The sequence below is a fragment of the Sciurus vulgaris genome, assembly GCF_902686455.1.
Source record: "Sciurus vulgaris genome assembly, chromosome: 3".
In the NCBI taxonomy this organism is placed as follows: Eukaryota; Metazoa; Chordata; class Mammalia; order Rodentia; family Sciuridae; genus Sciurus; species Sciurus vulgaris.
Genome location: NC_136463.1, coordinates 24,287,079 through 24,305,110, shown reverse-complemented (window position 1 = coordinate 24,305,110; position 18,032 = coordinate 24,287,079). Strand labels below are relative to the sequence as shown.

General features: G+C 51.4%; 1 protein-coding gene across 1 annotated transcript in view; it reads right to left on the bottom strand.

The window, feature by feature from the left end:
- Nucleotides 1-18,032, bottom strand: part of PLXDC1 (plexin domain containing 1) — a 65,619-nt gene that overhangs the window by 22,524 nt on the left and 25,063 nt on the right. Inside the window, 5 exon segments of the mRNA XM_079132031.1 lie at nucleotides 9,245-9,344; nucleotides 10,243-10,361; nucleotides 10,904-11,026; nucleotides 11,655-11,724; nucleotides 12,002-12,145. Of these exon segments, the coding sequence (XP_078988157.1) occupies nucleotides 9,245-9,344; nucleotides 10,243-10,361; nucleotides 10,904-11,026; nucleotides 11,655-11,724; nucleotides 12,002-12,145 (556 nt within the window).

The window sequence follows — 18,032 nt, the reverse complement described above, 5'->3', positions numbered from 1 at the left end:
ACCATGACCTTCTGGACAACCTGGGTCCCCCCACTTCACTCTCTCAGCCTCAAATGCCCAGTCCTGTGGTCCTCTCCGTTTCCTTCGGCTGGCTCCAAGGCCCAGGCTGCTTGCTTCTGTCCCTGGGGCTGCCACCTCTTCCCTGGCTTCCCTTATTTCTTCCTGGGCCAGAGTAGATGCTGTTCCTTGCTTTTCTCCTTACTAGAGAATAAGGCAATAAGAAGAGCGGGGGACATCAAAGTGCTGAATGGGCTTGGGGGTGCTGGGGGTTGGGGTGGATAGCCCATGCTCCTCTGAGGGCTGCTCCCTGCCCCCACCCTCACATACTGACTCTCCTGAGGAGGCAGTGGGAGGACCTTGTCCTGGTCCTTCCTTTCCTGTCACAGAGGATGACTTCTCCAACCCTGAGGCACCCTCCCTGCATGGACTCCTAAATTGGAGCTAGCTGATTTGTGTTGAGATCCAAGCCTCCCCCTGCTTTTTTCTTCCCTGCTTCCCTGCCAGGCAGACCCAGGCATGGGGGTCCAGGTGGACTTGGTAGGTACCCACCAGGGGAGCCCTGCCCAGGTATGGGCTCCATCAGAGAGGAGATGGGCCCAGCTCTAGAGACTCAGACTTGTCAGGTTGAGAACTGCCAGAGAGCTAAGAAGTCACATGGTCCTGCTATCCACTTCACAGATGGGGAAACTGAGGTTCAGATAGATTAATCCATGGACTGATAAAATTTGGTATAATACATTATAATTTACCACACCTATCCACAGCCTTAAATGGGAAATATCTATAATAAATAAATGAGAAAACTTGCACAATAGCCCAGCATCATTGTGTACCATATTCACTTGCTCATTTAGCACACAGGTATGGGCACCTGCTCTGTCCTGGGGGGTCCTGCTAAGTCCTGAGCACTCAGTGACACAAAAGACAGACCTGGCACTGGCCACCCTGGGGCTCCTATCAGGAAGTTACCTGGATCTGAATCGTCCCATTTGCCCTCATGACATTCTAGGGTACACAGACAAGAAGTCACCAATCTCCCCATTTTACAAGGAAGAGGTGAAATCAAGGAAGGGACATTATCTGCCCAAAGCCACACAATTTTTTTTTTCCCCCACAGGCCAACTTAAAACTCAGGCCTCCATGCCAGGGCAGCTCCAGAATGTCATCAAAGACATCTGCAGAGGAATGTTCAATAGCACCTGGGGCCAGGTGGGGAAGGGGCTGAGGAGTCCCCACTTACAGCTCTGGCCAATTTCCATGGTGTAAATACTCCCACTAGTGCTGATTTCAAGCGGCCCATTTGGTGCTACTGACATGGTGTTGGGCAGAGAGGTGTCCAATCAGCTTATGCCCACCTCATTGCTTAGAGCATTCCTATTTGTGTTTCTAAGTCAGGCGGAAACATTTACTTATCTGTCTTTAAAAATAAGTAATTAAGGGGTGGGGATGTGGCTCAGTGGTTAGATGCTCCGAGTTCAATCCCCAGTACAAAAAAAAAATTAAGCCAACATCCAAAGGATTGAATGATTGTGTGTTTATTTTCCTCCTAAACCCTAGGAGGAAAGCCTTGGGGATGTCAGTCAGCAACTGCCAGCTATCTACACAGCTTCTGTGGTCCTAAGAGGAGAGAGCCCCGCTCAAGAGTTGAGGGGAGGGCTGGGGAAGTGCTCAGTGGTGGAGCACTTGCCTAGCATGCGTGAGGCACTGGGTTCGATCCTCAGCACCACATACAAAACTTAATAAAGTTATTATTTTTAAAATCCACTTAAAAAAAAAGAGTTGAGGGAAGTGAGGCACACACATGCCCCCTCCGTGAACACTCAGACACACAAGCATACGCACAACACACAGATTTGTTTTCCCAGGGCTCGTGATGAAACCCAGGGCCTTGCACATGCTAGGCAAGGGCTCCTCCTGCTGAATCACATCTCCAGTCCCACATAGAATTTTTATTTTTATTTTTGATACAAGAAAGACCCCTTGCCAAGTAAGAGCGGGATTTGACAGAGACTGAGGTGAGGAGGGCAGGTTATTGTAATTCATGTGTTCTGTGGGGCACCAAAGTCCCCCTGTGCTACATGGCACCCCCTGTGTGACACTCATGAGAAGGGGTCTGGGAACCTCTCTAAGGAGGACGAGAATGTTTTAGGCCAGCTTTTGGAGCTCCGTCCCCATCCACTACTCACAGGAGCCATCTTTCTTTCTGAAAAAAATCACCCCTTTCAGGTATCAAATTTGATGGGATAAAAAAAAAAAAAAAGGAATAGGAAACTCAGGTCTCCCAATTCTGCCTTCCAAGGGGCTTGGCTGTGGCCTCTGGAGTCCAACGGCAACCTTTCTTCCTTTTTCTCCCTCCCCAAGTCTGAAGGCTCAGCTGGATGGCCATGCCCTCCTTGAAGACTTCCTCCACCCTCAGGCAGTCGGCAGCCCCTCCTCTGAGCTTCACCACCCACTGTGCAATGTCCAGTGTCACCTATCACCTTGCTTGGTCAGTATTTCCTTTCCTGCCTGCCCCTCTCCCTACCACACTCTGAGCTCCTGAAGGATAGCGGGCGCATGGTATTTATCTGGGCACCCCTGCCCAAAACGCCAGGCCTTGTACTTAACAGAGCTTCAAGAAATGACTGTGTATGTATGAATGGGATACAGTCATGCGAACCTCAACAACTATTACAGCACTGGCCACAGTCCCAAGGAAGCACACCCTTCCTCCCCTGCCCACCACAGATTGTGGCCCTTCTAAAAGGGCAGTCCCCAGATGGCCACAGAAAACCAGACAGACCTCTTCCTCTGTTAGAGCCCAAAGAGGGAGCAGAGCTGGCTTTCAGGAGTCTCCTGCAGGGAGGGCGGGAGGCGGGAATGGGAGGCACAAAGGGACTCTGCACATAGGGAGACCTGAACTTGTCAAGGAAGCTGAGTTCAAGGACAGAGACAGGAGCAGCAGCCAGGGAGGGCAGGGCTCTGGGGAAACCTCCCACCAGGAACTAGGGTGGGGCAGGGGCAGAACTAGGGATGTGCCCCAAGCAAGGGTGCAGCCGAAGATGGCCAGATGTCCTCCAAAACCAAACACAGCCCTACCAGGGCCTGGAAGAGTGGTGGCAGGGAGGGGGATACAAGTGAGTGTGTGGAAATCTCCAGCTGAAAATACTGGCTTCCTCCAGCTGCCTGCTTGCACTGGTTGGAGTGCATGGCTTTGGTAATACTTTATTTTTGTAAACAGGATCCTTAATTTCCCTGCCTATTTGACTTTGGATCGTTTCACCAACATCTGGGGCTTGCCCAAGAACAATGACATCCATCTGCATTGCCAGTTGATGCTTTCCAGAACCAGCATGGGGGCTGTCCCAAAGCCATTTCTGGCAGTTTGGGACGTTCTGTTTTATCTCTGCTCTCAGTCGTTCAAGACATAGAAGACGCTGTTGTCCCATCAAGACATGTTAATGGCTAAAAAAAAAAAAAAAAAAAGAGGAAGTTTATGTGTCCTATTTTATTTCTACATCAGCTATTATGGAGAAGCATTGGTTCAGTCAGAAGAACCTAGGACACTGAGAGGTCCAGCCACCAACATCCCCCCAGAACAGGAGGTTGTGGTATAAAAAGAAATGTAAAATGAGGGGTCCCAACACAGCCTTCTTTCATTCATTCCTTTGCTCATCTAATTATTCATTCAGTAATCACGACTTGAGCCCTAGAAGGATCCCCAAGGGCCTTTCAGCCCTTGGGAAGGCAGGAGGGTTCCTCCTAGCATCAAAGCAAAATAAAAAAGGGACAGAGAAAGAAGAGACTAGACTCAGGAGCAGAGGAGTGGGGCAACCGGCAGAGAAAAGGGCAAGAGGGGAGGAAGACCCCAGGCAGATTCAAAACCTCCAAGAAGCCAGGTGGTGGCACACCTCTAATCCCAGTGACTGGGGTTGGCAGAGGGAGTGCTAGGCAGAAGGATTGCAAGTTCAAGGTCAGCCTCCGCAATTTAGTGAGGCCCTAAGCAACTTAGTCTCCAACTAAAAAATAAAATGGGCTGGGAATGTTGCTCAGTGGTTAAGCACCCCTGGGTTCGATCTTTAGTACAAAACAAACAAACAAACAAAAAAACTCCTAGGAAGAGCACTTTGAGGGATCCTTTATCAGGACAGATGAGAAGAGGAAATGAGCCAGATCTGGTGACCACAAGCCTTTCTCCCCCTCACATACTCCTTGGCTGGTCCCCCTCCCTTCTGCAGCCAGCCGGCACTGCCACCTCCCCCACTGACGGCCTGGAATGGAGGCACCCGCAGACCTCTGACACACATCTGGTCTTAAGTCTGCCTTGGAAAGGAAAGTTCTGGAAAAGGAGGTGGACCAGCGTGTTAGGGCCGTCCGAGGCCATTCTGGGGCCAGCCAAAAGGCAGGTTGCAATTTGGAGCCCTGGCTTAATCAAATCCTCACTAACCAACTCCACTAATTCAGAATCTCTGTCAGTTTAGACATTGGCTACCCTCAAGTTGTTATTATAGAGTTCAGGAAATAAAGAGTTTCTTAAGCCAATGAGTAGAGGAAATTCTACTGACTTCTGGTGGTTCCGCTGGGCATAGTGTCTAGGCCACCCCGGATGTTCTGAGCACCTCCACAAACAGATGCTGCTAACGGCACATGGCTTTTGTCTTCATCAAAGTCTGTTTTGCAGACTGCTCAAAATACGCACAAAGTTTATGTAAGGAAGTACTCGCAAGAAAAACTCTGGTTGTTCTCAGCATCTTCTTCTCTCAACCCCAGAAGGGAGACTTGGAGGCTTCAACCTCACTAGCAAAGGGTTGGGAGGGAAAGGCTTAGTGTTTGGGCCCCACACAGGTCTTGAAAAGTGGGGAGTCAAAACCCAGTCCTCACATCGTCCCAGGCAGGGAAGAGTCATGCTTGGGGACGAGAACAGAGATGCCACCCATTCTGGGCTTGGACAGTGGAAACACCCGTGGAGATAACAGGGTCTGCAGACCAGAGGGCTCTTCCTGAACATCTCATTCGAGCCGTAGTTATTTGGGGCTTACAGTTATTTGCAGCTCAACTTAAACCAAACTAATCCCCTACTTGCAGGGCTGAATATCAGACTCAGAGCCATCTGGCCTCTTAGCCACAGAAAATTCTTCATTCCCAAAAGCAGAGGTTTCGTTTTATTTCACAGAGGCCTGTTTTATTTTTATTTTTGCAGTGTTGGGGGTGGAAATGGAGCCTTCCACACACTACGTGGCCCATTTAAAAATCCAGTGAAGGCCAGAGATAGAGAGTATCCCAGAAAAACACACGAATGGGAATGTGTCCCACTTGCGTCTCACGATTCCACATACGGTTTGAAGAACTCCCAGACCCCCTAAAGGCTATGCTCACTCCCTGTACTAAACTCCGACAGAAAGGAATGTGATTTCCACAATGTGCCCAAACACATGTGGCATCAGGCGCCTGTTCTCACACTGAGTCACATCAGGGCCGAGGACAGGGTCTCTGCTATGCCATTCCTTAACAGGACAGCCCCTAGGGTTGGGGGTTCACAGCTCACAGGGGAGAAGGCAGCTGAGCGGGGCAGTGGGAGTCACTGTATCAACAGTGCAGGTGGAGGGCCTGCAGGGCAGAAGAGGAAGCAAAACTTCTGCCTGGAGGAGGCACCATGCGGCCAGACCACGATGGGTAAGATTTGGCCAAGAAAGGGTTAGGTGGAAAATATTTTCCACAAGGGAACTGTGTCACAAAGATGTGGCCAGCCCTGAACATGCTTGGAGAACACAGGGAACACGCACCAGGCTGCCTGGGAAGAGTGTGGCAGGTAAAGGGAGGGTTTGGAAGTGAGCCATATGCTGTGCCAGCTGTGCAGGCCCTTGGACGCCATACTGAGGATTTCTGTATTGATCCTGTAGGCAACAGGGAGCCAGAGAATGACATGATCAGATGTGGTAGCCGCACGAGTAGGGGATGGAAGGGAGGGAGACTGGAGGCAGAAGCCCTGGGGAAGGATATAGGGGTCAGGTGCCAGGCAGGTAGACCCAACAGCCCCTGGGGACACAGACTCAGCTGCTCCTCCAGAGCCCCGGGGCGGGGGTCCCTCCTGCCTCGGTTGCCTCCTCTGTTATTTCAGGTGGGCTGTGCTTCCTCCCTCTGCCCTCCAGCCCTGAGCACCCCCTCCGGGCTTGCTCTAAAATAGGCTTTTATTTCTGAATCATGGAGGAGTCTCAGATGCAGACCCCTGGGGACCTGACTTCCTCTACCTCACCCTCATTCAACAGCTTGATCCAACGCACACTTCCTGAGACAGCCTCGCACAAAGTCCCAAGGGAGATACAGATGAAACAGACCAGCGCCTGCCCACATTGGATTCCGCCATGTACACAGGACGAGGGGAGGGAAAGAAAGAAAGCCCAGACACAGAACTGTCCCCAGAGCCAGCCGGTGTACACATAAGGCTGTGGTTATCTGCGAGAGCCAAGAAAGAGTTCCTTCCTCTGGGTGGGATGGGGGCAGGTCAGATTAAGAAAACCTCAGTGGTGGGACTGGGGTTGTGGCTCAGTGGTAGAGCACTCGCCTAGCATGTATGAGGCACTATGTCCGATTCTCAGCACTGCATATAATAAATGAATAAAAATAAAGGTCTATCAATATCTAAAAAGAAAGAAAGAAAGGAAGCCTCAGTGGTGGACTCCAGGATTTAAATTGAACATCTGGGGTTGTGTTCTTCCTTTCATAGCTGTGTGGCCACAGGCAAGTTGATCCACCTCTGAGCATCTGAGTCCTCATTCAGAATAACACAAATGTACAGACATTACTCACCATATGGGGGGGGTGAGATTTAATGAGGTGCTGTAAAATTCGGAACCTGGCGATTATAACCAGCGTGTAGGAAGACTCTAAAATGATCTCCTGGTATTATACCTTCACATTCATGGTCCCATGCCCCAGTGTGGGTTGAACCTAGTGACCTGCTTCTGACTAGTAAAATGTGGCAAAAATAATTAATACTCAGTTATCTCGATTGCCTCTTCTGCTGTCTGATTTGCCTGTTCTGGTGGAAACTTGCTTCCATGTTGTGAGCCATCCTGAGGCGCGTCACAAGGCAAGGGACCAAGAGGCCTCCTTGTGGAACCGAGTCCTGCCAACGACATGTGCGGGCTCCTGGAAGCAGATTCCTGCCCCCTGCCCCTCCATCACTGGAAACTTGGCTAACACTCTGCAGCCTGTGAAAGACCTTGAAGAGGACGACCCAGATGAATCATGCTTTGCTTCTTGATTCACAGAAACCAAGACAGTATATTTGTTGTTTTAATTCACTAAATTTGGGGACAATTTGTTACACACTGTAGCTACTTACTACAATCAGGGTAATCTGGAGACTGTCACAACTGGTTGTCCAGGTGCTAAGCAACCTGTGTGGGTGGATGCTCACCGCAGTGATGGGGCTGATCCTGCAGCCCCGGTATTCACTTTATAGAGCTCTGGGGGTTCAGAGAGTTCTCATCTAACCTTTTCTGTACATCTTTTTGTGTCTTTTTAATTTCAGACCAGATACATTTATTCATGAAAAGAATATACAATTTTGCCGAGGGTCCCAGCTACTTGGGAGACTGAGGCAAGAATATTGCTTGAGCCTGGGAGTTGGAGACCAGCCTGGGCAACACAGGGAGACCCTGTCTCAAAATCAATGAAGAAAGAAAGAAACTACGTATAATTTTCTAAATGAAGATGAAAAACATTAGCAAATATCAGAAGAGTCGTTTGTAGAAATGGCAACAGTCTCAAGGGGGGAGTTCATAGGAAGGAACTCTGGGAAACGCTGTCTCTATGGCCTCTGATTTTTTTTTTGCCACTAACCACAAAAGCCACGTGAAAGTGCTGTGATTGTGGCTTCGGACCTGTGACACACCAGTGTCACCTGCTGCTACTCCTGCACCACTTGCTACAATCCCAGGTGCTGCCAGACTGTGAAACATGAAGGCCAGCAGCAGGGAAGTCACTCTAACACAGGACCCACAGTCCCTACGTGCCAGACGCTGAGCCTGGCACCACGCACACTGCCACCTTCATCCTCCCAGGAACTGTGGGAGTCAAAGTGCCACTCTCCTACCCCGACTACACAGATGGAACAGGACACAGAGAGGTCAGTGACTTGCCGGGGGTCACACACAGCTGGATAGTTGGACTCCAGCCCCGGCTTCTGGCTCTGAGCGGAGACACTGTGCTGACGGCCTTGCATATAGAAGGTGCTGGATAAAGCCCTACAACAGAAGCCCTGGTCCTTGAGGGGCAGAGGCTGTCGGAGGCTGAACGCCTCAGGCAGGACTTCCTTTCTCTGTGTCTGTCTCATCTGAGCCCAGTGGGCTTGACTGGCTTCCACCAATTCAGGCAAGCCAGGACGTTTCTGCTGGAAGCTCTAGATTCCACGGACTGGTGGTGCTCCCTCTACAAGAGGGAGCCTGGGTGGCTCCTAGGCTCATCCTCATCCAGCCTGGGGTGGCAGGCTGGAGTTCAGAATGTCCCCAGCCTCACCAGGCACAAGTGGGAGGGAGAAGAGCAGCAAGGGCTTCTCCCCAGACCTGCCTGGGTTCCTGCTGGTCACACAGTGAGGCTTTGGCACATCCAGCTCAGCAAAAGAGGCCAGGCCAGAAAGTCTCTGGGTCAAGGGTCATGAAGCAGAGGGTGGCAAGCCAGCAGCCTCCTTGGCTGAACCAAGACCCTTGTGGAAGCTGGCTTGGGGGTCTGGAGTAGGAGAGAAAGAGCTGTGATTCCTGGAGCTGTCAGCACAGGAGGCGGGCCCGGGAGGAAGCACCTTTTCAGTTACTACCCCATTTTACAGATGAGGCAACTGAGACTGGAGGGAAGATGTGTTTTACCAAAGGTCAGAATTCACTGTGGCATGACTGAGGCTGGATTCCCTGTTCCCTGAATGGCCCTTGAATCGCCTGGGTTGGAAGCCATTCTAGTTGTGCTCTGGGAGGCTCAAAAAACCCTCCCCTGGTGCCTTTGGGGATTTCCCAAATGGAACAGATGCAGAGGGGAAGGCTTTGGCTCTCCTTCCCCTCATCCAGACCAGTGCCTCCCACTGGACATTTGGTTGGAAAAAATGGTTCTTCTGCTATAACAGAGAAGTGCTGGAGCTCACTGTGCCCCTTCCTTCCTCAGCTGCCACGTCTCTACCATCCCCTACTCCTCCCAACGCCAGCCCCTGCAGCCTGACTTCCATCTGAGCTGGGTCCCACCTGCCCAGGTCTCTGCTGGTTCCCTGGGGACTCACCTGGTACGTCCAGGGATGGGTTGACAATCATGAAGGCATCTGACAGGCCTGCTTTGACGGGGTGCTGGGAGGAGCTGATTTCCAGGACGGACATGGGGATCTGCAGCAGAGAGAAGGGGCTCCATATACCCCCTAAACTCTCTTGGGCCAGACTGATTTTCCCCTCTGAGCTCCAGAGGGCTCTGCCTGCCCAGTGTCACCTCTTGGAGGACTCAAAGTCACCTCAAACCCAAACTCCCATCCAAATTCCAGGTCTTGCCCACATTACCTCCAGTCTGTTTCTCCACCTCAGTGAATGGCACCTCTGTGCAGCCGGAAACCAGCAGTCACCCTCTACCCTTCCTTCCTTTTCTTTTCTCCCTCATAATCCATCTCCCAATTCTATTTAAAAAAATTCCAGTGGCTGTCAAATCTGTCCAGTTCTATCTGTCTCTCTTCCCCAACCTTCCCTTACCTCTCCCCTGAGTCCACTCCCACTTCCTGAGCCCCCAGTGACCTGCTCCCTGCTCTGAAGCCAGAGTAGCCATTTTCAAAGGCATGTCTGGTTGTTTCTCTGCCTCATCCTGCCCCTCTCTTTCCCCTCCAAGGCTTGGTGCCAGCTCTGCTCTGTCCTGCCACAGGACCTCTGCACATGCCTGTCTCTCCCCTGACTATGCTTCTCTCTCTTCTTTAACTCCCATTCATCCTGCAGACCTCAGCTCTCTTCCTCAGGGAAATCTTTGGCCTCTGACAACATGAAGAGCTCCATGACAGGCTCTGCTAGCACTAGGCAACTCTACTCAGGAGCACTTGTCACCGTAGTGATTCTGCATTTGTCCCTGTAATTATTGTCTATCTCTCAACTATGGCTACTGCTCCACAAGGACAGGGCCCCAGGTAGGGCCCTCAGCTGGCTTATTAGCATCAATATGCCTGACACACTGCAGACTCCCTACAAATATTTGCTGGATGAAAGAAAGGCTGGAGATCCAGTTGCCTCTGCAGCTGGGCCTACTCACCTCTTTGTAGCCGAAGACAATGCGGCCGTCACGGTGCAGAGCTGCCTGGAAGGTGAAGCTGCCCCGGTCCTCCCGGCCTTGGAGGTAGACATGGTCCCACTGAACAACAAAGACTGTTCCTGAGGAGAAGAGCAGAGACCTGGCTGGACAGCCAGAGTGGAACTGGGCACAGGTTTTCTCCATTCTGGATGATGGGGGCAGTTTGCAAATTTGAGAAGGCCAAAGCTGGGCAGCCCATGGACATCAGCCTGGCTTCTAGGCTGTGGAGCCAGAAGCTTCAGCTCCCAGATCCTGCTTATCTCTTACCCCATGTGGGTGGGGCCCTTCCTTCCTGTCATCCTGACCCCTTGAGATGAAAAGGAAAGAGGAGATGTCTGTTCACCTGGGGTGGTGGGATGACAGTGAGAACCATCCAGGCCCCTGACATTGATTTCACCTCTACTAAGAGCAGGCACCTGTATTTTGTCATCCCACCAGACTTTGCAAGCAGCTGCATTTTTGTCCCCATCTTCCACATGAGGAACAGAAAGCTGAGGTGGCTGTCTGGCTGTGGGATGGTGGGCAAGGCCCTTATCCTCTCTGAGCCTAGGGCTCCTCCAAAGCTGGTGGACCAAGAGATCCCTGGAGCTTGGTGACTTACACTCTGAGATCTGCCTCTCACCATTGTCGAAGTAAGATACTGTGGAATTGTTGGAGTAGCCAGGGTTGAAATTGGCCATCAGGGGGGCCACGTACTGGGTAGCTGTGAGCATCCGATGGATCACATCGCCCATGAAGATGAAGCCTAGGGTGGGAGAGGTACAGAGGGGTTGCCAGAGATGGCCTCCAGGGGCTAATCCTGGGAGTCTTTTCCCCAAGGCTGGAAGACAGCCTCAGACCCCTATGTCCCATCCCCACCTGATTGCTCTGGGTCTGGTGTGTATAGAGTGGAAGGCCCCTAGTCCAAAGAAGTTTCTCCCTGTGCCTCCAGCTAGACACATAGTGTAAGAAAAGGAGGTGACTCCCACCTCCCCCCATCCCTAGGGAAGTGGGACACAGAACTGAAGTGCAAGGGAATCAAAAATGGGCTCCTCCAAGCAACAGGGAGACCGGTCCTAGGAACCCAGACTTTCAATGTGGAATGTAGTCTCCTCTTCCTCTCTCTCTGACTCAGAGACACAGGGACTGCCGGGGCCCAGAGGGACACACACACACACACACACACACACACACACACACACACACACAAAAGCAGTTTAGTTGATATGAAGGGGTTGGTCTGAGAGTCCTGATCTCCTTCCTAAGAATGGGGCACCCCAGACAGCAAACCTGGGTCCTCTCCAGTCCCTCTCTCAACCCTCTCTCCACTGAGACCCCTGCATTCAGCCTAAGATGGCCAAACCCTCCCCAGGGCCCTGCTGACTTTGCCTTACCTCCAGTTGCTATGGTAATCTGCCGCAGAGGATGTCCGTAGAAAGGGAAATCGAAGGACAACACCACTCTCTGCAGGAGACAGGAGAGAGTCAACATGGGCCAAGCCACAGGCCAAGGGTGGGATTCCCACACGTTCCCATGCTTGTCTGGACAGAGTTGGGGGAAGGTATGGCCAGGGCAGGCCCTAGGACTGAAGGCATGTACCCCCACTCTGGCTGAGACCATGAGATCCCCTAAGACGTCCCCCCTCCGATCATAGACCTCAGGTCACCCCCATGCCTACTGCCAGGTCCCCACAGTGCAGTCTCCCACCCAGACACACACACCGGGTACACTGGTCACTCACCGAAGCCTGCCGGTGGGTATTGGAAAGGATCCTGTGGACCTTCACTTGGTTCTGGTTGGCCTCACCCACATCCACCCACAGTTCCCGACTGCGGGGCTCACTGGGGCCATAGACCCGGGACACATAGTAGCTGTGGTTGTCCTCCTGCAGGTGCCCAAGACAAAATCACAGAAGGCATAAGGCATCAGGCAGGCCAGGAACCACCCTCTGCTCCTTCCCACTCAGTCTACAGGAAGCTGACCTTGATCTCGGGGAGGTGCTAGTCTGATGGTGGAGATGCGACATACATAAACAGAACACCCACACACAGGCCCTCAAGCAGAGTAATGCAGAACCCACTCTGGGGTCACCAGGGTTGGGTTTTTTTTTTTTTTTTTTTTTTTTGATACCAGGGATTGAAAAGGAACACTTAACCACTGAACCCTATCCCCAGCCCTTTTTTATATTTTACCTAGAGACAGAGTCTTGCTGAGTTACTTAGGGTATCAAACGTGGAACAAGGCAGATCACAGGGGGCTCCCACGTGGGAGCATCCCGGGCCATGGGGTTTAAAGGAGGCTGGAGAAATGGTTGACAGAAGAGTGGAAGATCCAGGGAGCAGAGGGATGTCATTGCACTTCTGGAGCTGGCCCAACAGCACCTACCTACGAGGCCAGGTGGCCAGGAGGCAGGGCGGGCAGGTTCCATTGGCAGCCACTGCAGAGATGCCCTGGGAGTCATGGGTCATTAATCAGGCTGCCCAGCAGCAGTGGCTGCAGACACAGCAGAGCAAACAATGTTGTTCCTGCCAAGCTGCCAGCTGCCCAGCCGGCTCTTGCCCCGGGTCCAGCAGGGACCAGGGGCTCCTGCATTCTTCACCTGCTGGGAGGCAGACTCTGCTCTTCTGCCAGGTGTCACACTTGGGCACCTGGGTCAGGTGGGCTGGGGAAGATGATGAAGAGACGTGGGGTGCAGTGGTGTGTTCCCACTGCCTCTGCGCCGCTCCCCCTCCTGCTTCCAGAGGGCCGACCCCTGCACCAACCCGAGCATGCAGTCAAGCTTCTCTAGAATGCTCTTGACGTCACATCACTCTGCTCTCAGCTACGCGGGGTCTCTGAAGACACTGCCCTTTGGGGTAAAATGCAAACCTCTGGGCCTGGCATGTGAGGTGTCAGCATGAGCCAGCCCCCTTCTCTGTGGCTTCACTTCCCTCACGCCCCATGCACCCCTGGGCACCCACCCACCCACCAGATCAGACTCCCTTGACAGTCTCAGGCCACCAGTGGTCGCTCTTGCCTTTGCAGAGGAAGAATCACTGCCCTTGTCTTCTCTCAGCGGATTCCTGTTTCTTCAATGCTCAGCTCTTATTGACCTTCTGACCCTATCTGCCCAGGGAGGACCTCCAACTCTTTCAAATGGCCCTCATTACCTTTGGTGATCACGGGTGACTGGTGTCTACTATTTTCAAGAGTCGCATGGGCCCAGGCTTTTTGGGTTGATGGATTTTACCCACAGAGCCACCACTCTGGGGTGAGGGCAAGTGCCCATGCCTGGGATGCTGCTTCCTATTGCTACCACCGCTGCCAACCCTGGGATTCTGGGAGGGTACCCAGAGGAAGATGCTCTCCAGCTCTGCCCACGGCACCAAAGCCACCATGCTTATGCCCAGAGCTCTCAGCCTCCCTGCAGAAACAGCAACTTCTGCCCCCTCCCTCTTCATCCCCGCTGCCCAGGGCTCATTCTCTCCCATTTCCACCAATCTCTGGTGGGCAGCCCCAGCTCAATCAAAAACAAAGCAAAGGAAAAAAAAAAAAAAAGCAAAGCAAAACAAAAACTACCAAAAATCACCCACCAAGACACAAAGGTCCATGCTCACCATGCAAAGGCAGGAGTACAAAAGTGGGTTTGTTGGTGCCCAACCTGCCTCCTGGGATTTCCAAGAGAGCCGTTTTTTTTTTTTTTTTTTTAATCATATTTGTCCTCAAAGCAAAAAATATATAGAGGGCCCTGGACAACACTATGCGTCTGACAGTCTGCAAACCCCCAGCTTTGAAGCTTTGACAACATGTCATAGTTGTGACTTCAGCTCACCTCCCCACCCCAGCCCACAGATCAAATAAAAATGTAATCTATGGAGCAGGGGATTAGCTCAGTGGTAGAGCACTTGCCTAGCATGTGTGAAACCCAGCACCACACACATAAAAAGTACTTTATTAGGGGACACCCGTTAGCCTAAAATTTTGAAGAAATGTAATCTCTTAAATGTCTGTTTCTGATGGGCACGGTGGCACATGCCTGTAACCTAGCAACTTACTGAGGCCCTAAGTAACTTAGTGAAACCCTGACTCAAAATAAAAAGATTAAAAAGGGCCAAGGTTGTGGCTCAGTGGTAAAGTGCCAAAGTACCCCTGGGTTTAATCACCAGTACTAATCAAAGCAAAACAAAACAAAACAAAAACATAATTGACAGAAGAAGAACCAATGGGTGAGACAAGTGTTAGTGAACACTGGTAATCCCAGTGACTCTGGAGGCTGAGGCAAGGTGGATTGCAAGTTGAAGATCAAACTCGGCAAGTGAACAAGATAAAAAATATCTCTCTCAAAATAAAAAATAAAAAGGTCTGGGATTGTAGCTCAGTGGTAAAGCACCCTTGGGTACAATTACCAGGAACCCCCTTCTTCCCCCCCAAAAAACAAAAAAACAAATAAATGTCTTTTTCTGCCTTAATTATGAGCCCCTGACATACTGGGATGGGTAAGGTCACCTCTGTGCCAATTACTCAAAGTTCTCACATGCTCAGCGCTCAAGAAGTATGTACCAGGTAAACTGAGACCTTGTGCCAGAAGCCTGGGCTCTTCCTTTTGCCTTCTGAGAGAAAAGGAGACTGGGATCAGGGAAGGACCAATGTCCTGCAACTGAAGTCTGGGAGGCAAATCTGCCTCCTTAAATCCTGGGCTGCTCTTCTGTGATGCATGGGTGAGGGAGAAACAAGTGGCCCTATTTAGTGAAGCCAGCATCTAGGTAGCACTTTAGTCCTTTTGCATGCTGTAGTGGGTTTAAATTGTGTTCCCCCAAAAGATACATCCAAGTCCTAAGCCCCAGTACCTGTGACTGTGGCCATTTTTGGAAATAGAGTAAAATCAAGTAAAGATGTGGTCACACCAGGTTTGGGTGGAATCTCAGTCCAACAAATGATGTCTTAATTTATAAAAATTAAAATTAAAAAAAGAGGGTGATTTGGACACAGTCGCAGACACACAGGGAAGAAGGACGCATGATGGCAGTTTACAAACCACAAAACCCTGAGGATTGCCAGGAACCACCAGAAGCCAGGAAAGTACAGGAAGGGTTTTCCTCTGGCCTTCAGAGGTAGCATGGTTTTGCTGACGTCTTGATTTCTCACTTCCACCCTTCCGAATAAATTTCTGATGTTTAAACCCCCAAATTTGGGGTAACTTGTTATGGCGGCCCTGCAGAACTAATACACATGCCTAGTTGTGTGTGCTGCTGAGGCTCACTTGGGACAACCTGCAGTTTTTCCCTCACTGCATGTCACTCCCCTGCTTAGAACATTCTGTGGCTCCCAAGCTGCACTCAGATCAAAGGTCACACCTCTTACCACAATCTACAAGGTTCTGGGGACACTCTGGTCACTGCCTATCCAACATCCATTCCCTTTTCTTCTTTACTAACAGAAAATTGATTTTTTGTAGCAAGCAGCCATGCAGCCAGCAAAAAACCCTTTGAAGGCATACTGGAAGGATGCCTCTTAAGTCCCTTGATTCAACTGTGACGTACAAACATAAATCCTTCCTGATCCCTCCCGATGCAGTAGGTCTGGCCCCTACCAGCACCTACTCCTCTCTCCCTGCTCTCCACGCTCCAGGCCTCAGTTCCAGGAATCACCAAGCCCTGGACTGCCCCAAGGCCTTGGTGCCTCCCGTCCTTGAAACCTCTTCCCCAACCCTGTTCAGAAACTGAGTCCTCCTCGTCACCCAGGCCTCAGCTCAGGGGTCACTTCCTCAGGGGGCCTCCCCATGTCCCTGGTAACTCTCCTCACCCCCTGAGCCTCTTAACATCTTAACCTTTCACATCTTGCCTATTTGTGATGACTGACTTGGCTTTTTTACTGGTCATCTCCATGTCTGCCTGTCCCATAGATGAAGTTCATTAAGAGCAGGGTCCATCTTCACCCAGGGTGCTTCAGCACAGGGCAGGTGCTTGGCTGGAGGATTTGCTGAGCAAAGAATAGTCATGAAGTCTAGGTCCCTGGAAAGCCTACTCATCCTTTGCTTGCTTTATTGCTACTACCAGGTGTTCTGCTTGTGACAGAATCATGTTACCAAGCGGCAGGAGGCAGCAGATGGGAGCAGGTGCTGTTCAGGTCCCCTGCTGGAAGCCAGCTGGACTCAGTTCCCACCTGGGAGTGTGCACGGGCCAGTGTTGAAGAGGCTACTTCAAGGCTGGAAGTGGGACTGGCTGTAGTCCTCCTGCTTCCTGGACTTGCAGGGTAGGAACTTCCCCAAACCTCCAGACACCCAGGTGCTGGGACAGGCGCCATGTTCTACTGCAGCAAAGCTCGAATAAACGCTGACACATCTCCTGCTACCTCCCCCAAGACAGCACAGGGAAGGAATATGGGCAATGCACCCAGCCTACCCGTTGCTTTGAGTCTTCTATGTCACACGAGGACAAATCGTCTGGTTCACAGCCCCTGTTTTTGCTGCTCCACCGAGGAGCCATGTGCCACCGTGTTCCCTCTCTAATGTCTGGGGGATCCTTGGGTTCATTTTGTAATGGCACCGCTTAGCTGATGCCAAGTTTGCATCCCTTTGGACTCAAGGAGCTGCCGCCTCTCTGAGCCCACTTGCTGTTACCAGTGACTCACTAGTACCAGCTGGGTGAGTTCTAACCAAAAAGGTTTATTTTGGCTTGTGGTCTGGTCAAAAGTTGACAGGCTGCTCCCAATGATGGCCATCTTGCTGGCTGAGTCCCAAAGTGATTTAGGGCATCGCAAGGCAAGTACAGGGGGTAGGTGCGCGCGCGCGCGCGCGTGTGTGTGTGTGTGTGTGTGTGTGTGTGTGTTTGTGTGCGTGTCCATAGTCTCTGCTCTCTCTCCCTCTTATAAAGCCAGCAGTATTCATTCATGGGGGCTCCGCCCTGGTGGCCTTCTCTACTCCTAATCACTTCCCAGAGGCCCTGCTCCTTCATAGTCGGATTTGGTTACGGCTCTCTTAATACCTCACAGTGGGGATTAAATTTTCAACACATGAAGCCTTCAGGGACACCCTCAAATCTTATCCAAACCACAGGTTGAGATTCTTTCCGATGGTCAGCAGAACCCAGGGAGATCAAGGGCCTCTATATCCAAAGACCCCTGCTCAGGCCAGCCAGAGTGAGGCCAAGACTGCTCTAGGCTTCACAATTGCCAAGTGCCAGGCAGGCATGGTGGTGCCTGCCTGTAATTCCAGCTACTTGGGAGACTGACTCAAGAGGATCACAAGTTCAAGACCAACCTAGGCAATTTAGTGAGACCCTTCTCAAGAGAAAAAATAAAAAGGACTGGGGGTATAGCTCAGGGGTAGAGCACCCCTGGGTTCAACTCCTAGTACCAAATAAACAAAAAAGTGCCATGCATAACTGGCCTACCAGGGGAGGGCTGCCTTGGGGCAACACCATGCAGAATCCACCTCAGGTCCCAAACACTCCCAGACCACCTCTTCCAGCCCAAAGTGATTTTGGTCACCCCAGGACAGTGCAGCGAGGAGCTGTATCTATTCAGAGCACTGGCCAAGGGACACTACATGGTGATGGGCGTGGGGGTGGGGACAAACTGCAGATGGAAGGAGAGGTGACTTGGAGACAGGTCACTCCTGGGCATAGTCAAGGACCAAGCCACTGGGGGAAGTGTGGTTTGGGAGGGAGGAGAAGCAAAGCTGGCCTTTGCTAGGCCAGCAGTGAGCCAGGCATTTTACAGTCCCTACTACCTGCAGCCCTGGGAGGTGAGCACTAATATTATTTCCATTTTCTAAGTGGGAAAACTGAGATCAT